This window comes from Channa argus, chromosome 19 (genome assembly GCF_033026475.1).
Source record: "Channa argus isolate prfri chromosome 19, Channa argus male v1.0, whole genome shotgun sequence".
NCBI lineage: Eukaryota > Metazoa > Chordata > Actinopteri > Anabantiformes > Channidae > Channa > Channa argus.
The window spans coordinates 3,469,759-3,497,585 of record NC_090215.1 but is presented as its reverse complement, the minus strand read 5'-3'; the positions used below and the strand labels follow the sequence as shown (position 1 = coordinate 3,497,585).

General features: G+C 40.2%; 3 protein-coding genes across 10 annotated transcripts in view; 1 reads left to right on the top strand and 2 right to left on the bottom strand.

Annotated features, from left to right (window-relative positions):
• pabpn1 (poly(A) binding protein, nuclear 1) overlaps nucleotides 1-6,973 on the bottom strand; it is a 14,147-nt gene extending 7,174 nt beyond the window's left edge. The window contains exons 1-4 of one of the 3 annotated variants that reach the window (XM_067486551.1): nucleotides 6,518-6,973; nucleotides 4,203-4,311; nucleotides 1,601-1,668; nucleotides 448-554 (exon numbers count right to left, since the gene is read on the bottom strand). In XM_067486551.1, coding sequence (XP_067342652.1) covers nucleotides 448-554; nucleotides 1,601-1,668; nucleotides 4,203-4,311; nucleotides 6,518-6,652 — 419 coding nt within the window. In that variant the 5' untranslated portion in view covers nucleotides 6,653-6,973. Of the gene's footprint in view, nucleotides 1-447; nucleotides 555-1,600; nucleotides 1,669-4,202; nucleotides 4,312-6,093; nucleotides 6,261-6,517 lie in introns of those variants that run through there. The other 2 variants (XM_067486552.1, XM_067486554.1) reach the window with 2 other exon arrangements.
• Nucleotides 4,898-27,827, top strand: thtpa (thiamine triphosphatase). Of its 5 annotated transcripts, XR_010911743.1 has the most exons (5): nucleotides 4,926-5,778; nucleotides 20,418-20,487; nucleotides 20,732-21,220; nucleotides 21,324-22,517; nucleotides 22,729-23,073. XR_010911743.1 is itself a non-coding variant. In XM_067486559.1 (4 exons), exons 1-4 carry the CDS (start codon nucleotides 5,722-5,724, stop codon nucleotides 24,134-24,136), a joined length of 627 nt encoding a protein of 208 aa, XP_067342660.1. In that variant the 5' UTR covers nucleotides 4,898-5,721; the 3' UTR covers nucleotides 24,137-27,827. The 5 variants fall into 5 exon arrangements, 4 of the variants coding, with proteins under 4 accessions (XP_067342660.1, XP_067342657.1, XP_067342659.1 ...); XM_067486559.1 differs by lacking the exons at nucleotides 21,324-22,517; nucleotides 22,729-23,073 and adding an exon at nucleotides 24,126-27,827 and having other exon boundaries at nucleotides 4,898-5,778; XM_067486556.1 differs by having other exon boundaries at nucleotides 21,324-23,073.
• Nucleotides 7,343-18,742, bottom strand: zfhx2 (zinc finger homeobox 2). Of its 2 annotated transcripts, none has more exons than XM_067486546.1 (5): nucleotides 18,586-18,742; nucleotides 16,369-16,527; nucleotides 15,419-15,479; nucleotides 10,875-15,082; nucleotides 7,343-10,422 (listed from the first exon to the last, which is right to left on the bottom strand). In XM_067486546.1, the coding sequence occupies exons 1-5, from the start codon at nucleotides 18,589-18,591 to the stop codon at nucleotides 9,991-9,993; spliced, it is 4,866 nt and encodes a 1,621-aa protein (XP_067342647.1). In that variant the 5' UTR covers nucleotides 18,592-18,742; the 3' UTR covers nucleotides 7,343-9,990. The 2 variants fall into 2 exon arrangements, with proteins under 2 accessions (XP_067342647.1, XP_067342646.1); XM_067486545.1 differs by lacking the exon at nucleotides 18,586-18,742 and adding an exon at nucleotides 18,025-18,539.

Here is a 27,827-nt window from a genome sequence, read left to right as displayed (position 1 = left end):
CATAAAAGAATTTGAAAACAGCACATCCAGAACTACAGACCAATGAGAGGCCACATGCTACTTTGAAGCCATATGTGTGACCACTTCATCAGGAGATGCAGAACATTCTATGCTGACTGCCACAGTTAACAGCTCGTATTGAAAACACAGATTAAAACACAGATTTCAGGTTGCCAGCAGGCAAACAGAAATGGAATGGATAAAAAACTAAATTAACTGCAAGTCCTAATATGTTACAATTCCAATACTGACTTAAAATCCACAGCTCAATCTTTCCATTTGTGGCTGACTCCAGTAAACATGTGCTACATCATTTGGAGTGATGCTTCATAAAATCTGTCCACCCACAGAAGAGACTGTGGTTACTTTGGAACAGAAGATAATGATGGCTTAACATCCACCCACCCATTTGCTACAAAGTGAAAAAAAAACTATATTTGTTATTACCCCTTGGGATGCCCTGTGTATTTGTCACATAGGATGGTGACTCTGTTTACTGAACCGCAGCCATGAAAATGAGCCTCAAGCTCTTCTGCTGTGGCACCGTAGTCCACCTGAAAACACAGGATAAGAGGTTACAACTCAAGTGACCTGCTTCACTTAAGTGAAATAGTGTTAACACAGACAGCAACAGAACTTAAGTCATCAAGTACAGTGGCTATTTAGAGTATTTAAATCCCTTAAGAAGTGTAAAACAAAACATGATAAAAAGGTGTATTTAAAAAGTGACACTGACACAGAACAAACTGAATGAAAAATTTTCAAACTGTCCTAAATCACAGACGCATTTAAAAATACAATAATTATTTTACAACTACTTTATATGGCCCAGTTACCTTTACAGGAGTGGCCAGTCTTTTGAGAAGTCATTAACCACAGTAAGATCACATGTGGGCACAAAGTAGGAAAAGTGATTTCAGGGTAAATAATAGGGCTAGAACCAAAGATTTGACTATTCAGGTAGGCATCTGCTTTTTCAGCTTTGGCATTTGTTCTTTCCCCTAATGTAAAAGTGTAAAACTACCATTACCTTCTCTCTGTACTCTCCCTAAACACACTAACAGATAAAGGCACATGCTATCTGGTTTTACTTCTTTAATGCAATAACATAGACTAGAGCTTAAGGTACAGGGAAATATCCAATTAGCTGTTTGATTACTTTAGCAATGAGCATCTGCCACACACCAATCACGCAAATGTCCAAACACTAATTGTTGATTGATCTAAGTTAGACGGACATGGGTAGGCAAACACACTTCCATAACTACACCCCCAACCCTGGAGATAAAGCAGCTGTGCGAACACAAGTTTGTCGCAGAGTAACGATGACAAAGCCACTTTTTGCCAGGAGATCACACAGGAAACTGAAATACATTGTTCATATGAGATCCAAAGTTAGCTGGATACATGCCATGTTAAACACAACCCAAATCCTAAACTCTCCTAAAACACGCAAACAGGTGTGTTGTTTCAGGCACTGTCGTTTATGATTCAGTCAGTGTCTAACCTTAAAAAAGAAAAGAAAAACAATAACCTGAACACTTTCTCTATCATCTTAACAGGTGGAGTAAGAAAAAACATGAAAAAAAAAACTACTCACATTTCCAACATAGATAGATCTGCCATCTGCTTCCATCTTCTCCTCAATTGACATGATGACGGGGCCAACTATGTACAAAAGAGAAAGGATTAATTTTAGATGAAACAATTTAAAAGCAAACACTCATAGCTCGTCCCCCGTCCCGGCTATATGTCTCTGGGCAAGACACTGAACCCCGAACAGCCCATTCCCCTCCCCAGCTGTGCAGTGCCGGTCTAAGCCTGGTAGAAATATGGGGAGGGTTTGTGTCAGAAGGGCATCCGGCATAAAAACGCTGCCAAATCAACATGCAGACAATGATCTGCTGTGACGACACTGAACTCACGGGATAAGCTGAAAGAACCAAAAAAGTAAAAATAAAGTGATAAAATAACAAAATGAAAAAAACGAAGTACTTATAAACTGTATTTATATATAGTATTTAATAGGGCTGCATGTAACGATTTTTTTTTGGTCAAATAACCTATTTATTCAATTAATTGAATAATCTAACAATTATTGTCCCATTTTTTTTTCAATTAATATATAATATAACCTAATATAAAACCTAATAATTTATTTAATAAAACTTACATTTTTATAATAATACAAGTCTGCAGCGCATTTTTCCTCCCACCAAAAAACAGGCAACTTTTAAGTGTTAATCTGTTTTTTACAGACTAATATGATGAAAATAATTAAAGCAAGAGGTTGTTCCATTCAAGTTAAAGGAACATGGTGCAATCTACATTTCCTCAGTAAACAGTCCAGTTTACTTTAGTTTAATGATTTTATCAGGTCAAGTTAAGAAGAACTCTGACTTTACCTAAGCTATATGCTCCCTCTCTGCTGCAGACAAGGACACTTGGCTAAGCTTCGCTCACACTCAGACTCAAGGGAGAAGAAGCTGCTTATTTTCATATTCGCTAATCTTAGTGGGGTCTTGAAGAATTCATACCTGGATATTTCAGCACACAAAATTTGTTTGTGCTCCGCTTAAACTTTAACAACTAAATCTTCACACTGTGAGGTAATTTCTTTATTGTTCCGAATCTTTGACTACTGTTAATTTCTAGCCCAACTTGCGAACCATCTAAACACTTTAGTAAATCGACATTTCTGTTTTTGATGACGTTGACACATCGCCCCATCCCTAGTGTTTAAGCAAATGCACTTCTCTCTACTGCAGAAATGTTACATTTTGTATAATTAGTCAAACAGCCATTTTAATATATGAACTCTGGACAAAGTCTATAGAATCAGCTCCGGTTATTGCCCTAGGTTTTCCTTTCACGTATGCAGCACACAGCAGAAGTCCCTGTAATACATGTTCTCATGTGGGAATAAGCTCCACTTGATTTGGGAGAGGGCTGGTGCCTGGTCAGAGCATACAGGACGTGACAAGACGTGTGCTGCAGAGATCATTCTTTAGTTTACAGCACATCAAAGCTAATAACACGACAATCTCTCACCTGAAACCCTCTGGAAAATGAGATGCTCTGCCCATCCATAGGCTCACTCCCACATTACCTGGACTAGTAGTGGTTATATCTGTGCAGCCTGACTTGGATATTTGCACTGTCAACGCCCCACAGGGTAATGCATGTGTAGTCCATGTTTAAAAGCAGTTTTCAGTTCCACAACCAGAGTTCACTTTGAGTTGCCTACGACTTCAACTCTGTTGCTTCAGGAGCTTTTCTGCCAACAAACCCCATGTTTTTCTCCACTGTCTACAGTCTTTTTTCCTTATTGATGTCAAATAATGTATCAAATACATTTTATGTAGACCAGTGTGATGGACAGCGCTCGCCACCACTATCTACCAAAGCCAAATGAGTGACACATATTTTTCTCCTTTAATTGCATCACTTGAATGTCTTGTTTGTTTGTTTACATCTTCTGTTGCATCCAGAAAAATGTAAATGCAGCTAAAACAGCTTTCCTTCACTCATTGCACTTCGCCACGCTCTGCACAGCCCTTCAAGTAGTGCTGAATATCCAATGCCATAAATGAGAATGTTACAAAAAGGTACAAATAACCCAAAATTTGTTGGTCTATCTTCCGATTTGTCATTGAAACGGACCTTGCTCAAAATGCTTTTAGCACTTCCAGTGCAGTTGAATGAGTTTGTGTCACTGAAGGTTTCACTGACATCTCAACTCATTAAGTGCAACTTTCTATTACAAATTTTAAAACTTTAAAACAAACACTTTAATTTGAGGGAAATTCACGCTAAAAATCTAGCTTGATACTGTTAACTCATTTTTTAACCTGAAGGCTCTTTTGCTGCTGCCGTTTTTTTTCTCCTTAGTTTTTTTATTAAGGTAATTGTGCATTGAGTTCACACATTTCCATTTCTAGATACACTGGATTAAAATGGAAGTTCTTTTTACTTTGTTTACCCATCACCATGGTGAATCATAGTATCAGAGCTGTATTAAGGAGCCTTTTTTTTCCCCATTTATCATACATGGATTTAACTCATTGTCATTTGACCCTAGATGGATGATTTGGAAGGAAAGTCAGTATCTTTGACTTAATAAACTCACAAATTCAAGCTCAGAATTTGGTTAACGTGCTATCGGAAAGACCTGCGGCCTACATCCAAAAATCTAAACACACCTGGTGGGGGACTGAGATTCATCTGTTTCTCCACCTCGTTCTGTAGTTCCTTCAGCTTCTCTGCCTCTTCCTCCATCTCTCTGACACGAGCTTTGATTGCCTCCAGCTCCTGCAACACAGATACAAAGTCCATTAGGGCTGTCGGCTCATAATGGGCACAATACAACACACACATTAGTAGTAACATGTGTCACACATGTATAACATAGAAGAGTGTTTCATTAAGCTAACAAGTAGTAAAACTGAACCTCATATGTGCAGAGTGAAGGAATGGTACAGCAGCAGGGAGAGGGTGAACCTGAGTGACTGATGCTGCTACGTGATGAATGAAATCTCAATCTAACAATGCAATTGTGTGTCTTTGGGATTACTGTTATCTAACAATGTCCTGCCTTAGTGGATAGCGTCTGTGCTACAGTTATACAGCCTGTCACCATCTTAAATTAAGCAAAGGCTACTTTCAATGGCTTGAACGTTCACCTTGAAGCCATGAAACAAAGTGCCTAATCGACCCATAATATGTTTAATATGAGCATATTGGATTGCTCAGAATTTCAAACTTAGGTTTTACATTTCATATGACTTCTTTGTGACTATTAAGTTAATATTAAGTACATTAATATACACAGAATCTAATTGTCTAGTAACATTTATAAAAGGCAGAAGTAGGCCTTACCTTTAGACATGCCAATCTTTGTTAAAAGCAATTTGAAGTAATAATTTTAGACTTATCTACAAGACTTTGCAGGTCAATAAATACACTGTATATTCATTAAAACCATACTTGCGGCTGTTCTAATAAAATGCATATTCAGTTAGGAGCCACTTTGGACAAGAGTATTTGGGTCAATGATGTTCTCATGTGTGAAGTCAAACGAAACACCGATAGCACCACAACACTGACTACCAACAAATTAAATATTCCTGTGGTGACCACAGAGATGGGAGCGGACCCTCCTGACTAACAGTGGTGCACTGCAGCACAGTGGGAGTCACTCCAGTTCCATACAGGGCTGTTGCCTGTGCTGACACGATTTGTAATATAACAGCTCTTTGTACAGACGGCTGCAGTGACACACAGCTCACACTATATGCAGGTCCACTCATCGGATGTGTAAACCTGACACACTGCACGTGATTGCAATGGCACCATTATTTCGCAGCTAATATCCATGTGTCTGATAAGGTGACACATCCAAATGTCAACAACCTTCAGCTGAATACATCCTAATGCGTGTCCACGTCGTGGATAAAGGACAAAGTAAGCCACATTTGCAGTAAGAAAGCAGTATTAACCAACCCGACAACGACAAGCTGTGCTACTATTTTTGTCGCATATTAGCTGCAAGCTTTTTCACTCCCCTCCCTTTCCTCATTCTCATGCTCTAGCAGAACGGTGAAGGATGCAAACCCAGCCCCTCAAATACCGCAACCCGCTGCTGCTGCGCTGTATACAAAAGTGTTCTTTTTTTTTTTATTAGTCCGACCGATCCAGATATTGCATCTTCAACTGCAAACAATGTTCCAATTGTGTGCAATTCTAACTGCGGCCCCGAAAAACGACAAAGATGATCAGGTGCACGTCTGCCATTTACACTACAGCTTTGTTAAAATCGGCTAGCTTCTCAGCTAGTCCTTGCCCCGTTATCGCATGCTTATAATTCTAGCTAGTGAGCTAATAGCATTGATGGATCAAATGCCGCATTTTTTCGTTTTGACATAAAATAACGGTTGACTTGTCTGGTGGTCGTTTTCAGTCGCAGCACTTGATGCTGACACTTGCCATGAGCTAACGTTAGCCTGCTGCCGCTCGGTTATTTGCATGAGCATTTGCCGGCAGTCGAAACGCAGAAGCACATCGGTGAAATTGTATTGAATAAAATGTTATTACCGTAAGCAAATCGCCTTCTCAAGCAGGTAGACTCGCACAGTCGGGGCTAATGGCGGCGGCCTGTCCTACCCGCGCCCCTGACTTACTCCTGCATCTCCGTATAGCATTTTTTTTTTTAGCGACGAGGATTCTCTCCCCAACGGCTCGAACTGCTCCCTGGCGCAGAGAAACTGGCGCCGCTATTGCGCCAAGATGGCAGCCAGCACCACGCATGTCATCACCCATTTCTACTGCACTGCGTGAACCACAATGGCGGTTAATATCAACCTGGCGATAGCAGTAACGCACACGGCATGTGACCCTCGATATGTAAAAAATAAATAAATAAAAATATCGCCTACTTTCACTAATAGATCGTATTTTGTTAAAACATGCCTCGGTATTTATGTGGCCTTTCTTTGCTGAAACAATACCGTTCACTTACCGGGTCTTCAATTGCGGCCTCTCCTTCTTCTAAACCCGGTTCTTCGTCACCTACACCCGGGTCTTCCAGTTCGGGATGTCCGGGGTCTGAATCTAGTAGGGATTCCTCCGCCAGTCCGTTACCGAACTCCGCCATCGTGCTGTTTCAACTGTACCGACGGTCCTCGTGGCCAAACCAACACTGCAGGCCCCAACTCACACACGGGGGTAACGTTTGAGTGAGCGGGGCGGCGGAAAACGCCGCTTAGTAAAGTTAAAATTGAGAATAAAATGCTAGCTACTGTTCCCCCCACTACTCAAACAGCGTAACACGACGAGCATAGATTGCGGTTTCACGCACTGCCTTTGGATAATGGTCCTAGTTTACGACAGAGCCTAGTTTATTTACTAAAATGTGTACATAAAAAGGCGAGGACTCAGCGGCGCCGTCCCTTCACTTCAGAGATGGAAGCTGGGGGCGGAGCCACGTAGTACTGCAGCCGTTAAAACTCTCGATCCTATTCGTTAGCGGATGATTCTACACAAACCTCTTTGGAGTCAGACATGTTCTCATTGGCTAATCCAGCAGGACGTCCCGGTTTACACATACCATGCGTGCCCTTAATTGGATTACGTTTCTGTCAATCAAATCCATGGCCACAGACAATTGTTGAACAAATTAATTCTGAGCACATATTTCAGCGTGACATAAAACCGTCTCCCCCAGGGTGATATTTGTTTAAATAATGTCACTCGGGTAATACTATAGACTATACAATGTTCATGTAAAGAATTTAAACCAACCAAACACAGAAAAACTAGTAACTGCCTCAAATGCACTGCAATTATACAGCCAGGCTTTGTTGTTCCAACTGATTTTATTTGTTTTTCTGTATATCAAAGAAAGCATAATGGAGACCAAACACAAAAAGGCAGGTACAAGTGAGGAGAAAAAATAAGCTTAATCAAAAATCTAACAATTCATAACAACACTGCCACTATTATTGTTCAATATTCAAAGGAATACCATTCTCTTAAGCAGAGGTGGCATTTAAAACCATTATGGATCAATAATAATCAAAAACAGTGATGAGTAGTAGTAATGATAAATCGTTTAAGTAGTAGTACAGTTATAACAATAGTGATAATCAAAGTGACAATGAAACTTAAGAGAATAAAAGCAGATCTCCATAAAAACCCTATCTAGTTTGGACAGTGCAACACCGTGTACATGTGTGTGAGTGTGTGTTCCCAGTCTTGAGGTTCAAGCACTCCAGTCCTTGCTTCACACAAGATACAGTTTCTGACAGGAGTACAAATTATTACTCTTGGAAGGACATGGTTACCTTCCTTGTTTCAAAAACCACACCTAGTGACTTTTAATGTTGTGTTGATGGCTGTGTTCATTTGAAATATCTGTAGCTTGTGCAAAAATTGTGGACTAGTGCAAGTGTCAAGTCATGGGATGTCCTTTACAGTTTGCATTTATAAACACCTCTCCTGCCGTCTGTCGACCTCAAGATTGCTTTTTGGTTTTTGAATGACAGAAAGCAAAGGGAGGTTTACTTTGGAATATCAGTAATTTTTTAATATATTTCTTTACAAAAGTTCATGTTTTAGTTTTGCATTTTGTTAAAACTATCAATAGTAACACTAATATACAAATTAAATTGAAGGAAAACATCTGTAGTATGTTATATGTCCTTCAACGCAGCACCATCTCATTAGCTCTCAGTCGACACATTAATGTTTCCCAATTAGCTTCTTAGATTCAAGTATCCTTCGTTCCTTAAGGATACTGGTAATACCCAACTTTCTCCCTTGTCGTGGTTTCCAGATATTGGATCTCATTGCACAGCATGTTTGTTACCAGAACTAGTAACTCAGAAAACAAAGCAAAAGGAGGGGACATCAAAGGGACATCAGGCCCTGTTCTCTTGATAGTTGTACAGGTTTGGCTTTGACCTAATGAGAACGCTGTTAACACAGGTTCAATTGCTTCTATTTTCCATTTGTATACATATTGAACTGAATGAAATGAGACCCTTACTTTCTTAAGCACAGTATTCATGGCAAACAAAACAATAATATGTATAACATTAGTCTGAGCCATCTTTCCAGATGTCTATGACATTATACAAAGATCCCCTGGACTTTTATGTACCTGGTGGCGTCTCCTCTCAAGGCCATTCTAAATGGTCTCAACTACCTACAATAGCTGAGTATATTTATCTTCCAACTGATTTTAAGAGCCCACCATAATGGGTTAAATAAATTTGGTGGGAAAGTGAAATCCACAGGCTCAAGCAAATATGTCTTTATTTGAAGTTCTTTTTGTCTGTTTTTTTTTTAAGTTGCTAAATATACTCATTGGCCAAGAGAATGCTGACAACTTTAAAATCACGATTGTCTATGTTCTAGATATAGGAGATGACATTCAGATATTTTCACCCAGAAATGGATATAAAAGCATTTTGGAACAGAGCTCTTCTCAATTTGTTTCCAGGTTTAGCACAATACTACCTAAAGGTTGTCCCATTACAGTAGTCAAAAATTATAACTATTGATGTAATTCATATTAAAGGCATCCACCATGCATTCACGTATCTTGCCATAAAAATACACTTGCATTAGAATGCTTAAAAACATTTCAAACAATCTAAAAGTGTATCAAAGTGCGGTATGCCAGGATTCTACGTTCCTCAGCCTCTTTTTTGCCCTATTTGGATTGTCATGAAAATTATGAACATGTAAATGGGGACAATTTAACAGCCCTGGTCTTTCTAAAGTACCTCTTATATCCCAAGTGAGTAGACAACAGTCTTCAGATCACACTCTTGTAGCAAATAATATGGTGAGAGTCAATACCAATACCAGTTCTTTCTCTCCCAATGGTTGAGTCCAGCCATGTTATATCCAAGAAATGTTTGCTGTAGAAGTAAAAGGAGGCATTTAAAAAAACAAAAAAAAAAACACAACAATTCCGCAGGAGTAAACAGGGAGTTAATAATGTGAGTATATCATGATATCCCAAAAAGTGTTTCTGGCATCACTGTCAAATGGCCACTTCCAAAGGGGAAACACTTTTGCATCAGTCTTTATGGTAGGACAGTTTAAGCATGGCAAATTGAGTGCCTTTACAAATTTTATGAAGGTCATTGCAGTAGGGTATTATATAACCACAGGATTAGGACCAAAAATGTTTGGATAAAGTATGTGAGGGTGGGGAGGCTTGAGATCTGTTCATCACTTATCAGACAGCAACTGATTAAGTAAGAAGCAGCATGAAAGCAGTCTTCTCTTGTATTGGATTCCAGGTGAACAGATTTCGAGTGAGTTAAAGTTAAGCAAAGGGTAGCAGGTGCAGGGGTGGAGCAGACTCCAAAAACCATTATTAGCTTCTGAGGATTAGTGCTCAAATTTGTTTATTAAAATCTGAGGAGCCCAAATGGGTCCAAGAATAGTCAGTGTGCAGACCAACTCTGATCTGAGTTTTTAACTGTTGCTGGTGGCTGTTGGCGGAGGTGACTCAATAACCATCTCCCCTCCAGAACCAGAACTGGTAACTGGAATGGAATGAGAGACCTGTGAGCCCGGTACAGCAATGCCAGGTCCATCATTACCAGTGCCATTTTTGGTGACGAGCGTTGTTGGCTGGCCGAAATTTGTGGTTCTCAGAGTTGCCAGATGACGTGGGGAGAAGACGTGGGCCCTTGCTGCAGCTCTGGATTCAAAGGAGATGTTACAGGCATCACAGCGACCTGTCAGAGTCTCCTTTGGCACTGGCTGGCCGGCTACTGTAGAAGTTGGAGAGTGAGTAACTGTCAGCTGAACGGGTTTGGGAAGAATGGGACGATTGGCTTTGAGAGCGTTGTACTGCAGGTAAGTTGCTGAGCTCATGTCCACCTTTTCCCCTGACAGAGGAGACTGAGAAAGGCAGGGTGGAAGGATAGACAGGACCAGACAGAATTTAAGTTTAGAGTCATATCCATTTAAGTTTTTTTTTTTCAGTGAATCTTCAAGACATTCATATTATCTCACCAAAAACATGCACAATTTAGCAAGTCTATTTTAAATTCACAATACTCATGCATTAGAATTTTATTACAGTAATAATAGATGGCAAAATGCCTTTTAGCTAGAATTTAAAGTCGTAAAAACTAAGTAATTTTCTCTGAATAACAATGCTGAATCTTGACAGTACGTTAAGGACTTTTATAGTCAAAGTAAAAAAGACAAAAAAATAAATTTCCCAGTCACCGTAAAAAGTGAAATATTGCCAGGTCACTGGGGAAAAATATCAAGTAGCTTATAAAAATAAGACCTCAGTGACTATATTTTATACACAGCAATAGTGTGGTAAACTTTAGTCTACTTACCAGTTTTTCTTGCTGCAACCTCCAGCGCTTTTCCTTGGCTCTGGTGTTTTGGAACCAGATCTGCACTACCTTCAGGGGTAGGTTAAGCTCAGTGCCAATCGCTTCACACTCCATGGCATTAGGGTGAGCGCAGGTCTCATAACAGGACTGCAGAATTGACAGCTGTAGGCAGGACAGGTGTGTGCGTGGCCTGCGACTAGATGAATGGGGAAGAAAGCTGCTTTCTGTTGGGCTTGATTTAGCGACAACAGGGGTGGAGGGGCTGGCCACTTTGGCAGAGTTGGGGGTATTCGGGCTAACTGGTGCAATGCTGGGGGTTGGAGGAGGGTGGATAGTACGAGGAGGCGTGTGTGTGGGAAGAGCCAGTTGTTCTCTTGACAGAGTGTTGATCTTAATTGGGACTTTGGAGGTCCAATAATTAAGCCCATTCTGTTTTTGTGGCACAACTGCTGAGCCAGATGGCCTGTTGTTGATGGGAGTTGTGGGCAGCTTGGGCACCATGCGGTTAGTGAGCCCCGGTCCAGGACCCATCTCGTTTTCATTGTCCCTCTCTTCATCAGTCTTTTCTTCTTCACTGTCCTCTTCCAATTTACGTTTCTGAGCTGGTCTTGGGGCAATGGGGACTGGATCCTTCGGTGGAGCTAAAAGGACAGCTGTATTAACTTTGGGTGCAACTTTGACCATAGTGACATTGCTGGTAGTTTCAAGCTTGGTCTTTGGCACTGCAGAAGCACTGCTGCTCACAGGAGACACTACAGTGGAGGAAACCAGCTCCTTAGGCTTGATTGGAACTGGGGTTATTTTCTTTATCACAGGTGGTTTCCCCAGCTCCTTTCCAGGCTCTCTCTCTGTCTTCACAGGTGTGCGAACAATGGGAGTAGCTGTAATACACCCAGAATTGTTTGAAGCAGACTTGTTGGAGAATATAGGTTTCGAAAGAGGCCAGGTAAATTTTATGAGAGGTTTCCCAACTGCTGCCAGCGTCCCATCACTGATGAACCTGACTTCACCCTTTCGTTCCCTGGCCCGCATGTTCTGGAACCAAATCTGAACAACCTTCTTTGGAAGATGGACCCACTCTGAAATCTGTTCAAACTCGTGTTTCCCTGGATTTGGGTCTTTGAAGTAGCAGCCATAGAGAATGTCAAGCTGTTCAGCTTGAATAATTGTTCTTGAACGTCGCATATCCCGATACCTTTTACCTTTGGACTTCCTCTGTTGTTGCTCTTGCTCCCTCTCCTTTTCCCTCTCATTTTCTCGTTCCCTTTCCAAAAGTGTAGCATTCATTTTCTCTGCTGCCCTCACGTAAATACTAGACTTACTAGACATGTTATTGCAGTTGACTAGTCCCATACTGCTGTTGGAAGAGGGCATGGTAGCTAGAGATTCAGGCTTGACCTGGACAACTACCAGACCTTTAGATGTGGGCCTCAGACCAAGCCCATCCAGTAACTGGCCCTTTTGTGCTGCAATTTTATCAGCTAGAGATGAGGAAGGAGAAGATGTGGAGTTGTTTTTCCCCATGCTAAGATCAAGAGCAGACTCACAGTCGCCACCATTGGAAAGGTAGTGAGATGTTTGGTTGTGGGATGAGAGAGACTGAGAGAGAAGAGAACTGGAGAAACGAGTTATGGTTGGGGGGTTGGGAAAGAGAGGTAATTTGTTTCCATCACCAACCACTGAAGGTGAAACAGAAAGAACATAGGGGCTGAGGAACCGAGTAGAAAACTGAGTGAGGGATAAGGGAAGTGAGTGCAGAGCACTGGTTGGAATCTCAGAATGGTCCACTGAGTGGGACTGTGAACTTGGAGGATCACCCTGTGCCTCTAACTCTAGATCCACATCTGAATCCTGTCTCTCCTTCTTTATCTCTGTGTCATCTCGTTCAAAGTCTTCCTTACATTTTTTTCTCTTAGCCTTTCGACCTCCTCCACTCTCTTCATCTTCATACTCATCCTCTGCATCTGATAGGAACACAGTTGTGGAGCGCAATACCTTTCCTCCAACTGACCCCTTATCACCATGGGCCTCCCGCTGTGCTTCAGCTTTATCAGGGCTCTCAGGACCTTCTCTCAAAGACCCATTCTGACTTTCCTCATCAGACATAATAACTGAAGTGTAAACCTCATTTTCTGAGTCAGAAGTGAGGCAGGAATCCCCTTGACAATCTCTTCCAAAATCTCTCTGTTTACGCTTCCCGCTTCTACTAGACAAATCTATTGCCTGACTCCCTGAAGCTTCAGCTTCATCTTCTGCTATAACTAATGAGCTTTCCTCATCATCATAGTCATTGTCTGAACTTTGGGCAAGCATTGATGAGCCTTGGAGGTGTTCTGAATCTGTTGTTCTCTGCCTTTGTTTGGCATGTCGAGCTTGGCTCAGCCACCTTCGTACCTCTTCCTCAGAAAGCCCTACCTCTCTGCCCAGTGCCTCACAGTCCTCATGAGGAGGACTTGCGGCATCAGCCTCACTGCGCGACTCCAAGAATGCCCAGAGAACTTCTGACTGGAACTCTGATAGCACTGGAAGGTCTGGATAAATGGATCCCATTGTTTTACAACGGGGTTGTGTTTGGTTGCAAGTTAAGGCATTTTTGTTCGGGCTGGATTTTGGGGTGCCAAGGCAGCCGTGGGGGCTAGTGCCTGATTGTGATTTTTGAGGAGTAGAATCAGGGCTAAGTGTAAGGTTTAAATTTACAGGACTGAGGCTTGAGTTGCTGGGCACAGATGCAGAAGGCGAGACATTGTTAGTGTGGAGTCTTTTCTCTGTGCCCACTGGGGAGAGATTCAGGCTAGCTGCTTTATCACCTTCCAGGTCCAAATGATCAGTCGAGCTTTCTCCATCTGTTGTGCTATCTCCGTGTGCCTTCCCATTGTCTTCATTATTATCAACCTTCACTTTGCTTTCTATATTAGGACACTGTGAAAATTCTTTACTGTCCTTTTCTTTAAGTTTCTCTGTTTTAATGTTCTCTCTAGCCCAGTTATCCGTGTCCTTGATCTGAGCAGAGACCTTCTCTTCAACTGTCTCCTCACTGTCCTCTCTTTCTTGTACTCGCTCACACTTTAGAGCCTGTTTTTGCTCTTCTGAGGAGGGCTGTGTGTTTGTTGGAAGGCCTGCAGAGGGCCACTGGTTCTGTAAGCTGTTAAGTCTTTGGGTTAGGACGGCTTGCTGGGTTGTGCTGAGGCCTACGAAGGGCACACACTGAGTGAGAAGCTGGCCTTGCTGGTTCTCTTGATGCTGCTGGGTTTGGGCTTGCAGCCCATTCAAGATCAAGGGCATGACCATTTGAGGCTGAGGCACGAGCTGAGGCGTGGTGGCAGCAGGAGCAGCACCAGTCGCAAAGAGGGAGGGAAGGAGAGAGTGTGAGAGAGTGTTGGGACTTGATGTGAGGAGGGTGAGGAAGGCTGAGACTGCCTGAGCTGAAGCCACGGGGGAGGTGAGGAGGGAAGGAGCCACTTGTGAAGACTGATTCTGCTCTCCGTCTTTTGTAGTAGTCATCATTACAGTCCCAGCTGCAGCAGCACAGTTGGTGGTGGTCACTAACTGACTGGATCCACTTCCAGATGTGCTCACTACAGCATTTGGAACACTGGTGGTGCTACTTCCCAAACCAGCAGGAGCCACTGCATTGTTTGCAGCATGTGCCATTCCAGCGTTTCTGCTGCGGGTCTGGTGCAAGACAGATTTCATATGACTCTCCAGTGTAATGGCGTGATTGTAAGAGACTCGACATATAGCACACTGGTAGGGTTTGCTTGTTATGTATGGCCGAGACAGGACAGGGACTGAGGAAGCTTGGGGATCACTTACCACACCTTGTTTTGCACAGCCTGATGTCATCCTCTGAATGTGGGATGCAGAGTTGTAATGAACACACAAGGCAGTTCTACTGGGAAAAGTTTGAAGGCAGGCATTGCATTTGAATGACTGTGTGTTATTTTCAGCTAGCACATCACTGTTAGCAACAGACTTTTCACTGAAGTCGGGGATTTCTGTGTTGTCTGTTGCATTTTGCTGTTTGGTTCCTGCAAGTTGCATTCCTGCCTCCTCGGGCTCTGGCTCCACTTCACCTCCCTCTTGTTCATGTATTCTGTCTTTCTCCATCTCTTTGTCTGCAAGTGCCTGAGTAGTCTCTGAAGTCTCACTAGATTGGCATAGATCTAAACCGATGTCTTCAGTGTGCTTCAGCTGTGGGGTTTCAGCATCTGTAAAAAATATATAAATATAATATTGTTTAACTGCTTTCTCTGCAAATGCAATTATTAACTTCCATACCAATTTTTTCCCCCCGCACCAAACACACGAGGAGTAATTCCACTGGATATGCATCTCTTTTACTCTTCTTCTAAAAATCACTTTAAAAAGATAGACATAACACCAAAAAGATAATAATCTATTTATAGGGTAGAAGAAGTTTGCCAGCTAAAACAGGTCAGTCATTACAAGCTTAATCAGTAAACATGTACCTACATTAGTTATTAAGCTGGAATTTCAAGAATCTTGTCATGTTTCAAAATTATTTTAAAACTTTTCACCCTCACCTGATGACTTTTGAGCACCTTTGTCCTCTTCTGCTCCACTGGCCCCCTGTTTCAGAACAGCCTGTTAAAAGAAAATGAAAGGAGTCAGAGAGTCAATGCTATGTAGCTTTTCAGCACCACAGCGTTTGGGCGTGCCTCATTGATGTGTGGTTATATTACACATGGTAAGCCTGGCTAGCCTTTAATTTACAAATTACCCCAAAGGGATAAAAGAAGCACTGTTTGATCAACTCACTTCCCAATAAAATTCCTTCTATTTCTTACATCTCAATACTAAATTGTTAAGGGCCTATATCAAATTGTTTGTTCATTCAAGTGCTTATTTATACTTTATATTCAGATCAGGATTTTAGTAAAAACATATTGGGTAATTTGTGGGAACCTACCTTTGTTATTAAAAAGCCAACATGTGGCGATTCATATGGCATGTTGAACGAGATAAAAATGAGATAAAAATGCTGCCAATCTATGGTGACCTCTCTCGTACCATAAGTACTACACAGAGGCAAGACATTAACAAAAGCAAATTACAATAGAGCAGACCAGCTGTGAATACTCAAGGTGAAGCTCATACATTTATGGAGGGATTTTAAATTAATTTTTGATACATTTTCCCCAATCCACTTCATATCATTTTGCGTAGTTTACTGATGGTCCCAGCAGCTCAAGCATACTTTTTTTTTCCACCTGGATGTCTCAAAAATAACCATCAAATTAAATCAAAATCTGAGTCTGACAGAAAATTAATGTAAATTTATATTTACAGCTGCACTAAACCACTGCAAACCACTGTACACCGGCCAGCAAATGGCCGCTTCATTAAACATTATGGACATACTTGCTGTATCACCCCAAAGTAATCACATTTAATACTTTAAGCTGGGAAAAAAGTGAACTCATACATATGACATCTTTGATCTTTTTTTGCCATTCTGTCCAGTGCTACTTACAATGTCCAGCAGTCTGTTGACACAAGATGGAAGTACGCTGTGTTGCTCAGTGAGATGTAGAGACAAGGAGGATTTGTCCGTTTGCCCTTGTTGGCACAGGGGGCACAGCCAATCTGCCACCCCATTGCTTTCACTGCTCACTGTCTCTCCAGACTCCTCCTGGGAAATAAAAACGACAAAAGTCTGCTATTATTTATCCCAAATGCTGTATAAAGTATTTTCTCAGAAAAAGTAAGTAAGGAACTAATTTCATGTGAACAAGATAAAGTATACGGTTACTCTGTGGTCCCACACCTCAGCCAAGTGACCAAAACTTATCGTGCACTACAATGTTTACCCTTTAAATCCACCATCAGAGGCCATGTATCATACCTTTTAATAAGCACGACATGTTCTTTTCTACTGTAAAACTAATCCTAGAGCAGTATTTCATTCTAACATGTCCTTGCAGTTTCACTTGTGACTCCCCCCCAAACATTAACTATGTTTCATAAGGAGGTTCCCAACATTTTGCCTGCAATGATCATATCAAATTACGCCCCTACACAACTGTCTAAAATGACACCTTAGTAATATAGAAGAGTACTACCCCTCTAACGCTTTCGGCAGGTTTTACGCTGCACTGCTGTAAACTCCAAATTGGTTGTAGATCCATAATTTCAGACCTCTTTGTATGCAATCTAACACCACGATCTGATTCCACATATGCACATAGAATATATTAAATGCACAATATACCAGAGCGAAAAAAACAAAAATCACGTTGTGCCTCAAAATAAATGATTACTACACTGTCTCTGAAGCCGCTAATATTAACCTCAGTTTGGGCCAAATATGTTCTGATATCATCTTTTGTGCCACACCTCTGATCAAATAACCATTACTCCCAGCTGTTTAAAGGAAATCCAAATAAACCAGTAGTCAGGCTTTGATGTATTTTCTGCTAAAAGTCACATTCCAAGACGCAACAAAGACAGCAATTATCCCCATGAAGAGAAATACCAACACAGCTACAATTCTCACTTCCTCCTCATGCCAATTAGCAAGCTAGCATGCTTATTTGACCAGATAACATTTCTGCAAGGTTACATCTGCATAACAGAGTGTTTGAAAACTCCCCATCACCACTTTTATGTTTAACAAACGAGTTGTATCTAAATTGACGTACCGTTGCTCATAGTTGGCTAATTAATGAGCAGACTAATTAGCTATGCCGACCAGAGAATCAATTAGCTAGCAAGCTAGGCAGAGAAGCCCCCTGTAAACGTCGCATTACGGTGGTGTTTCGGAAAAAGCTGGGTAGCTGTTAGTTTTAAAAACATTTTCCTGCAGTGATAGTCACACACTTATCTAAAACTGCTAGAGACAATACAAGCATCAGCATAAACAGGGGCTGGCTCCATCTAGAAACGAGACTGTCATTAAATTCAAAAACAAGAAGAGCCCGAGCTATTAACAGTCGTGTCACTTTGCTAGCTAGCCTGTTAGCACACAAAGATAATTAACGCTCCTCAAAGTGTCTCCGCTCACAGTACAAACTCTGCCTGGGCCAGGTGGGAACTGCAGCTTCAATTCGCCGTCAGACTTCACCCGAGTTAAAAACAAAATACACTGACTCGGCTTTAGATCAACCTCGGCCTCGAGTTATTTCCTTACCCCGCTGATTGTGGGCTGCCAATCGGGCATGTAGTGTTGCACCGCCCGCCGCCTGCTGCTCAACAGCACAAATTGAGGCCTAGCCGGACTAAAGCCATTTAATTAATGAACGTGGCTCCGTTTACAGATGTGTTAGAAAACACTCGCACCCCCTCCTCCTCGCCGCCCAGCAGACCAGCTTTTGACGCGTCCTAGCGCTCAAATCCATACCATAAATACTAACGATGCAACACATGGTCATTTAAACTATAATTTTAACAGCTTCAAGCCGTAATTGGCCAAAGAATTAAAGGCTAAAAAGCTAGTTGAAGCGGAGTACGTGCTCCGCGGTCGGCTCGACGATGGGGGTGGTGTAGGGAGAGCAAGCGAGAGACGAGAGGCAGAAAAAGTTTGGGCTTTAATGTTGGATTTCTGTAAGGGATCGGATCAGTATGAGGCACAATCTGTCGTTTGCTCGATCCTCTATCAGTCGCAGGCCACTCTCCGCGCTCATATCAGCACAATTAACCGATCGCAGTGACCTTTAATTAAGTTGAGAGCAATTAGCTAATGCGTTTTTACCTGCATGGTCTCCGCTCCAACACGCACACACGCACACGCTTCCTCTGTGGCTCCTCAGAAGTGAAAAGTTTTCTTTCCTGCCCTCCCTCCTTCTCTCTCTCTCTCTCCTGTTCTCCCCCTCCCACTCTTCAGTCGCCCGATCCCTCTCTCCTTCCCCACTCCCCTGTAGTAAACAGACCACAGCTCCCCCCGAGGCTGACTACTGACATTCAGACCGACACACGGATAGAAAGCCTTACATAATCTGATTATTAATCAATATTCAAACAGCGATCACTTCTTGACCAACACACAAGAAACAAGAAAAGACAAGAAACACGTCTAATAAACATGTCTCCAGAAGGAGCGTCGATGCCCAGATAACATGGAATCCCCTCCCATCCCTATGTTCACATTAAATGTGAATAAATGAGGCCTCATTCTGCCAACTTGGACTGTCACACACTGTGAGCCGTTAATTAAGGCTGGGTAATAAAGATATGACGTAGAAAGCTGTATTCACCACCACCCGCACGAATTCCTATACGTTTTCAGTCCAATGAAAGGTGAGGTGAATATGGGAAATAAATATTTATGAAGCACAGCGGATTAAAACTGCACCATCTGTATGCCCCTGCGTTACTGGGACAGGAAGTGATGTTCCTCAATACTCTGATAGCTGTCTGTAATTGCGCCTGTGCAAAATAAACTTTGCTGACGTGTAGGGCGCGTTTCGGACTGATCTCTAGCACCGTTTTTGATGCCGAATTATTCTGAATTAAGGACCTAATCTGTGAAGGTTTGTGTGAGAGCGATTCGCTATGTCAGATATTTTTCTAAAACCTTCTGTGCTTCAATTTGATGATATTGAGTTGTAGTTCATGCATGACTGCATGCGGTAGCATCGGGGGCTATGATAAGTCTGGTAAAAACGACAATTTCTTACTAATCTATTCACCATGTTAGCATTTACCTTGCTTACAATAATGAGAGAAAATATATGGAAACATTACTGCGAAGTTTTAAAAAGACACAATCTAAAAATGGCAATAGGCTGGGAAAATGCAGGTTAAATACAACTGAGAGTACCTCTCATTTTTCATCATAATAGTATTCTATTAGCCACAAATACAAGTAAAATCATGTATTTAGAAATTCTAAAACTACACAAGAAAATATATCATTGCATAATTAATATAACTCGCATATTGATTAATTAGATTTGTACTACAGTGCTGTGTATGATGTGTTTTGATCTCGTAACAGGTTAAACACGCATTCATTTGAATTTGTATACGTTTTTGTCTAAAATGTATGTATCCACAAAGTAACAGTAATTAAAATCGTAAAAAGGAGGAAAAAGCTACAATATCTCTAATATATGAAACACGGTCATTGAAAATGAAACAAAACATAGTAAAATGACTATTACTAGTGTGAAAACTGTTGGGATGAATGCTCTAGGTTCAAACTATGTGTACTGCTGGGTGCAAAAGTCTGCATCCCCTCATTTTTTGAAAAAGCAATTACAAATGTTCCTTCATCATGAATTAAAGTTAAAAAATGTTTTACATATTCATCACAGGACAAAAAATGTTTAACATTTTGACACAAAGTTAGTTATTTTATTTATTTGTTACAAGAGATGCCACATTTTGCTGTCATTTTAATTCTTTTACTGTAGCATTTTTATACATTCTTTGATAAGGTTTGTTAGTTCTGATGATAAAAAATAATTGTACTGCCATTATATTAGGTTTAGGGTTAAGTTTGCATCCCCTTGCAGCAAAAACACATTAAAGTTTAGATTGTAAACTTACAGTATTGCTGATGAGACTGTCATTTCATTTCAGATGAGTGTGGAAGTGGAGAGAAAGTTTGTATTCAGTGCTGACACGCTAAAAAAGCTAGATGAGATTGGAGGTATGTGTTTAATGTGTCTACAACACATTTAGACATCGGTAAATAATATGATCCATGTCGAAATATAAATGACCACTGAAAGGCTTTTCCAACATTTAATGAGTAATTGCTGTGGTTGTTCTGTAGCTGTCCCTCTGTCTCTTGTTAATAAAGTAGTTTAATTATCTCTATCAGCTATGTTACTATCTTGTTAGTACCCTGTTTTAAATCATCTCTCACTCTTCCTCCCACTTCTTCTCCTCAGCGGTGTGTGTTGGTCAGCAACAATTTCAAGACCAGTATTTTGACACCCCGCAGTTTAACCTGACTTTAAGAGATATGTGGCTGCGCAAACGTAAAGGATGCTGGGAGCTCAAGTGTTCAATGGCAGAACTCAGCAGGGCCAAAGAGACTGGTGGGGAGCAATTTAAAGCAGCAGCACTGTGCACTCGCTACAAGGAGATAACCAACCTCCCTGAAATTCAGCTGAGGGTTCAAGAGGTCATCAAAGACAGAGACACAGAGACAAGCCCCTTACTTCAGGATGAGTCATGGCTGAGCACAATGAATCTGGTATGTTTTGCAGACTTTACAACAGTGCGGAGGTCATTCACTTTGGAGGAGGAGGGGGTGCAGATAGATCTGGATCAGGCTGACTTTGGCTACCAAGTGGGAGAGGTAGAGGTGGTCGTGCCACAGGGAGGAGACATGCAGTCTGCTCTGGAGAGGATTGACAGAACAGCTCAAAAGCTGGGTGAGCTCAGACCTGTCCAGCTGCATAAACATTTAATATCATGCATTACTGTAACCACATAAGCTGTAATTTCGACATTCTGTGCTCTGCTTTATTCTTTTAGGTCTGACTGGAGATAAGCGGGTTGAAGGAAAAATGCATGTTTACCTTAAAAGAAATCACCCTGAACACTACGCAAAACTACTTAGTGAACGCATTTTATAAGAGATATTACAAATGATCAGTGACAGCTAAATGGTTTTTGATGTGCACAGTTATATCTGTAAAGTAAAATATTAGTTATTAGAAATAATTAGTTATAAGATAATAATGCCACATGTTTACATTGGTTGACCAAAGAGACGCCACTGCAGAGAGAAGTTCCTCATAAAATGTGAAAAGACAACTTGCATTCTCATCCATTCCTGCAGTACTGTAGCAACATTTAGGATTTCTCCATAAGAGAGAACTAGTTATAAAAATTAGTTACTGCAGTCGCGTATTTATGATAATTTTCAGTTTCATTCTGTGACAAGTCAGGTGGAGATGATGGAGAAGTGGAAATGTCTCCGATTAATTGTTCTTCTGGTTGTGTAACTCCTGTCTCATATCGAGCATCTGTTGTGGCCCTTTTTATGCAAAAACCTGTGATACACACACACACACACACACAATAAGAAAGTAAATACAACAGAGGGTATTGTCGTACATAGGGTTTGTTGTTGTCACAGCTGGGTCCCTACATCCCTCGTTTTGATGACAGGTAAAAGCATCTTTTAATTGGAGACAAACGATTTTTTAGTTTTGTAGATCATTGAACATTGTTGAGTTTATTAAAATTAAATCATAAATGTGCAGTAAGCAAAAACACAATATGCTGTATTATGGACATTCTCTATAAAGTTTGATGAGCTTGTGTAAAAGCTCAACTAAAAGTGCAAGTACTGTAATTCATGTACAGAAAATATTTATTTTAAGGTTTTCGCAGTTGCAGTGTAAAAAACTAGGTTGAGGTTGCTGTGTTCAGAATTAACCAATCACTTTCAAACGGATGTAAAATAGTAGTTATAATATATCTGACATTAATTAAAGGGACTGAAAGTTCTGGTGTTCTAGGAGGAGATTAAAGGCATCAGCCAGAAGAAGGCATCAAATGTACAGAACCATGGAACACAGTGAAGACAGCATTAACAAAATATGGCCCAACAGTGACTTAACTAAGAACTGGACACCCCTAACATCCCAACTGATGAAATAACAAGAAGAAAACTGATTCAGGAGGCCTGAAGCAACATTAGAGGAGCTGCAGGACTTTCTGGCAAGTAGTAGTTGTGTAATAAAGCAATGCGAAAGTCAGGAGTAAATCAGGAAGACACTCTATGCCCCTCACCCTTTTTATCCCCCACCACTTCCAACTCAATCAGCTGACTGTGGGTGTCGCTCTCTTACACAGTCAGATGACTGAGGTTCAGTTTCTGCCCCAGCTTCAGCAAATCAATCATCATGTAGCTGTCAACCTGTCATTTCAGTGTTGGCCGGTGCAACCTTCATCGGGTCCTCATTGGGCTGATCCCTGCCGACCTCTGCATCACCTCATCTCTACCTCGGTCACTTCTTCTTGCATCAGGCTCCAGTGTGCCATCTCCTTCCCTCTCACGGTTCATCATTGGCACATTAGACTCTGGCCTTCTTGTTTCTCCATCCTCATCTACATCATCATCTCTCCATCACCATCAGGGAGTTCTCTCTGCTCCCTTCATGTCCCATCTCTCTATGTTATAAGTGGATTCACAAAGAGGTTTAAATGCCAAATTGTCCCTTTTCAGTCATGCAAACTTGATCAATAAACTATAATTTGAGTTTCTCTGAATTAATGTTCTTGTCTCTCCTGATTGAACTACATATGACCGAAATCTCTTGTAAATCTTCATATGGTTGAGTTGTTGAGTCTTACAAAAATAAACATCCAAGACCTGAAGCAGGTTGGGCACAGGACATGCCCTGGAGTCTGAAAGAATCTTAATGCTTTTTTGAGGAAAAGTGGACAAAGATTCCCAAGGCAAGGTGTCTCTTGCTGATAGAGTCCTACCTCAAAAGACTGAATACTGTGAGGAAATTAAAGGTGCTTCAATGAAGTCTTAGTTTAAATGTGTACTTAGTGAGTCAGAGCTAAACATTACCCCAGCGGTCCAGCTTGTGCTTTTGTTTCCTCCACCTGCTTTGGAAACATATTCTGGCAGCTACATTTCAATGCCCCTCAGTAGGAGATACAAAATCAGTTCCCAGGGAGTGACTGTCACTTATGATTGGTTCAGGGTAAGACCTGTCACCTCTCCAGCATTAGCATTACAAACATTGTGTGAAAATATCACACACTTGTGAGATGAGGTTCTTTGAAATACCAGCAAGATTGATAACATCATTTTCCACTGTTAAAATACAGTCAGAGGCGGCTGTGAATGAATTAGAAAAACAGGTTTATTAAGTAAAAAGCCTCTGCTGCTCTGTGTCCTCCTAGTCCCTCAACTCCTCTGTCCTCTCTTCGCTGTCCTTTCCTGTCCTGTAGTAACCCTTTTCCATCACAAGTGGAACCAATTCACCTGTTTGATGGGCAGTGTCATCGAATGTTGCCCATTTGTCCAAGTGCAAGTAAAGGAAACAAAATACAAGAACACAGCAATCCAACAACAATAAAAGCACAGGAATCAGCATTTAACCCATGAGATATTAAGAATAAATAGAAACAATCATAGTTAAAATAAACAGGAACATGCAAAAAAAAAAAAACTGTAATGCACTAACCCATACAAGTAAAAATACAATTTTCTGTCTCCATAGTCATGAAGAAGTCGTGTGGGAAGGTAAAAACACAGTGACCAAGAAAGGGAGTTTAACCACACAAGTGTTTTCTGTGCTTTGCTTGCAGCTGTGCCATGATGGTCATCTGAGTCAAGGAAGTAACAATAAAAACAGAGGACAAGGAGCTGGAGGACGGTGTGTGTAAATGTCTCCTTTGGTGATGTAAACAAGCATGGGATTTCTGATTTGCCTGTTCAAGCACAACACTTCACAAAAGTAAAGGATTCTGTAAGACCCATAATCATTCAAACTGATGGATGTGCAAAACATCTAAAGCATGATGTCTTTCAGGAGTATTTTATTTCTCCAAACAAGAAAAGCAAAAAAGATAAAAAAAAAAAAACTTACATTTCACAGAGCAGCTTCATAATATTAGCCATATGTATAGTAAATTTAGTGCTTTTATTATGAAGGAGCAGCAAACAGAAATTTAATGTAATTTAATTCTGAATATTCAAAACACATTGTGACAAAAAAAAAAAAAGATGTCTGCTATCATCACATTCTCGGATTATGACTAGTCCAAATGCAATTTCAGATATTTGTTTTTGTCTTAAGTAAAATTATGGCTTATAACAATTGGACTGTACTAATGTAAATTGAGAGTTATTCCTAAGAATGTTATTGCAGATATCCTGAAAGTTCATTCTGAATATCTAATGTGATGTGAACATCTAAAATTGAAAGCCCAATACACAAGAAGGAAAGTAGTGAACTAATTAACCCTAGGAAGAACGATGTTCTGGATATCTGAAATAACAATTGTTGATATATATCTGAATATCTGAAATGTTGATTTAAAGATATCCTGCTATTAAATGTTAAGATTGCAGCTCATATTTCTTTGGAGATTTATACGGCTTTACCTTTGCATTGAGTAGTGAAGTCAAAGTTGTAAGCATCCTGAAATACAGTTTCTACTAGTAAAAATCTAATTGTAGATATCGTTATCATCACCATTCTGACTGTAATTATGACTAGTGGAAGTGCTATAGATACCTAAATCTTAATAACAGAGAGGAAATTTGATTTAATGTTAAAACCGCTTTCCATAAACATAAGACTAGTTTGAAGCGGGAATATATCTGAGAGCCAGCACAGTCAAAATGATCTGCCTTGTATTAATTATTTTTGATGTATATCACAGGAAAGATGAGTAGAAATCAGCTGGTCGGAGGCCAGACAGTCCAGTCCACTGTGTTTCTGTTCCTGTTCATGGCTGGTTTTGTTGTTGAAACTCTTTGGCTGAGTATAGGGTCAAAATCGTCTGCTAAATGACAATGTACTTATCAGTGTAGAAGTGATCTGACTCGTATCTGATGGTCCAACAAGTACTTCACTCCGGTGAGCGTTGCATGACGAACACTGAACATTTATTGTATTTGTCTCTCAACTTAGCCGATAACAGACTAATTTTACAGACAAATTTACAAACAGTAATCTCACAAACACGTTCACAAACAGTTTCATCAACAAGTTTCTCAAAGTATGTCTGAATCCACAGAACTCGGTAAGAAAGCGTGTGTCTCCACAGCTACACACTGAACCTCTCACTTCTACCTTGTTGTGGTCCACACCACCTTGTAGTCAGTTCCTTCGCTCCAGTTACTGTCTCTCTTATAGTCCACATCTGTTCCTTTGAATAGCTGAGTCTCTTGTATCATCAGTACACCTATACTTATACCTCTTAATCTAATTAACCTTACAATACACAACATAAACAGAGGAAACCCTGGTTGGCTCATACAATCAGTGTTGCACTTCTTTGTTATCAGTGATGATTAAGTATGATGCATGTTGCAGCAGGAGCCGTGGCTGAATTTGTGGTATTGACTCTGACTAGTTGTTTCTTTAGTAGTGAAAATTCTGTCATATCTGATACCACTTTGGATACTGCTCTCAAATGTATTAAACATTGTGAATTTTACTTAAGAATTATGATGCAACAGTTACAGAAGCTGGCTGAATAACCGGGGGCTGCATCTCCAGCTTTTGCTGCTTCAAACTTATATGGCATAAGTTTCTCTAAAGGAAACTTGGGACTGAATTTAAGCAAACAAATCAGCATTAAACCCAGGCAGGTTTTGCACATCAGCCACTGTTACAGATGCTTGAAAATGTTTACTCTTACATCTGGCTCGAACACAATTCTGATATTTGTTCAGCAGACACAAATTTACAGCTTTGGTACATTTAAGAAATCTACATTAAATCTACACTTTCTTTTAACTTAAACTAGACCAAAATTAAAAAAAAAAACTTCATTGAGACCTTACAGTTTTTTGGGCCTAAAGCTATAAGATGCAGCTTGGGAATAAGACAAAATGTAGCATGAGACCTAAAATCAGTGCACACAGGTCATCAAATACTGACACTGTGTCAAAGTCTGTGGCATCTCATAGATACACAGAATTTACTTTTTGACATTTTCATGTGATGACAGAGTTTCTGTGATTAGTTTGAAGGATGAGCCGTGCTAAGGAATCTTTAGAAGTAAATATTCTTCATTGCTGCAAATGCTTCTCTGGGGGTCGGTTGACTCACTTCAAATTCATAAGAAATGTGTTGAGAGGATAAACCCTTATTACACAATGTTCAGAGGATGGTTTTAATGTTTCAGATTATCAAACTATATTTATCTATATTCAAGACAAGACTACATTGCCTAAATAGTGTTTAGTTCATTTCTGTCTTCATAATTCCCATTGGTTCTGTATTCCTAACTTTGTATTTTGTCAGTGTGGTGATATGAAGATGTTTGTTTTACTGTAATTTTAGTTTGGGTAGTGTAAATTACCTTGTTAATGTGCCAAATTTCATAAACAAACTATTATCACTTTTAACTCACCCCACAGATGTGCATTTTTTTAGAATATTGAACATGTTACTTAGAAAAACAAGATCTGCGATTGTGCTCATTTCAGAACTCCTAAATGAAATGAGGGAGTTAGCTTCTGAAAATTTTGTTTGATTAAATGTTTCTTTTGCAGCAGTGCTTGAAATAATCAGAATTAGTCTCATTAGAGCTTCAAGCATCAAAGCATCAAGTAAGCTTTTCTCAGGAGTAAAGCTTAGACAATAGATTGGTAAAGAAGTGCCTTTATTTCTTTTTAGAGTTGTAAACTTTTCTCATTAGAACATTTCATAACAAGAATATTTAGACAGAATTTAACTAACTTTTCATCAGCATATAGGACGAAATATTTTCATATTTAATTTCAGGCCAAATGTTTAAAATTCCTTTGTGTTGCTTGTGCAAAATATAAGTGTATTCTTCATCTAACTCATTTTACCTGCTCTGTTCTATTTTGGACTGTAAGTCTGTGGTAACTGGGTTAAGTCGTAAGATCGTGGTTGTGTTTTTAAATGTAAAACTAATAACAGTGAAAATGATAGGTCAATAAAATTGGGCAAATATTATATTCACAAAGCCAAATTTATCTTGTTTCTTCAGACATTTTACAATCCCGTCTGTATAGTCTGCAAAACGAAATAGTAATAACAATTATTTTAAAGACATCTCATTTTGTAAGAAGCATTGTGGGCAGCATTTTCATAACATTTACAATTTGCTTTCAGTTTTTTTAACATATCTTTTACATTTATTTATTTTATATTCTAATACTTCGAGTACTGTTTTGCCATGAGTTATCACAAATTTGCAGTAGTAAAAACAAGTTTCATAGAGTTCATAATTTGGAGCACGTCGTTTGTAATTATTCTTGCAAAAACATCTTTTTGTAAGAGCTAAAATATGCAGAATAAATAG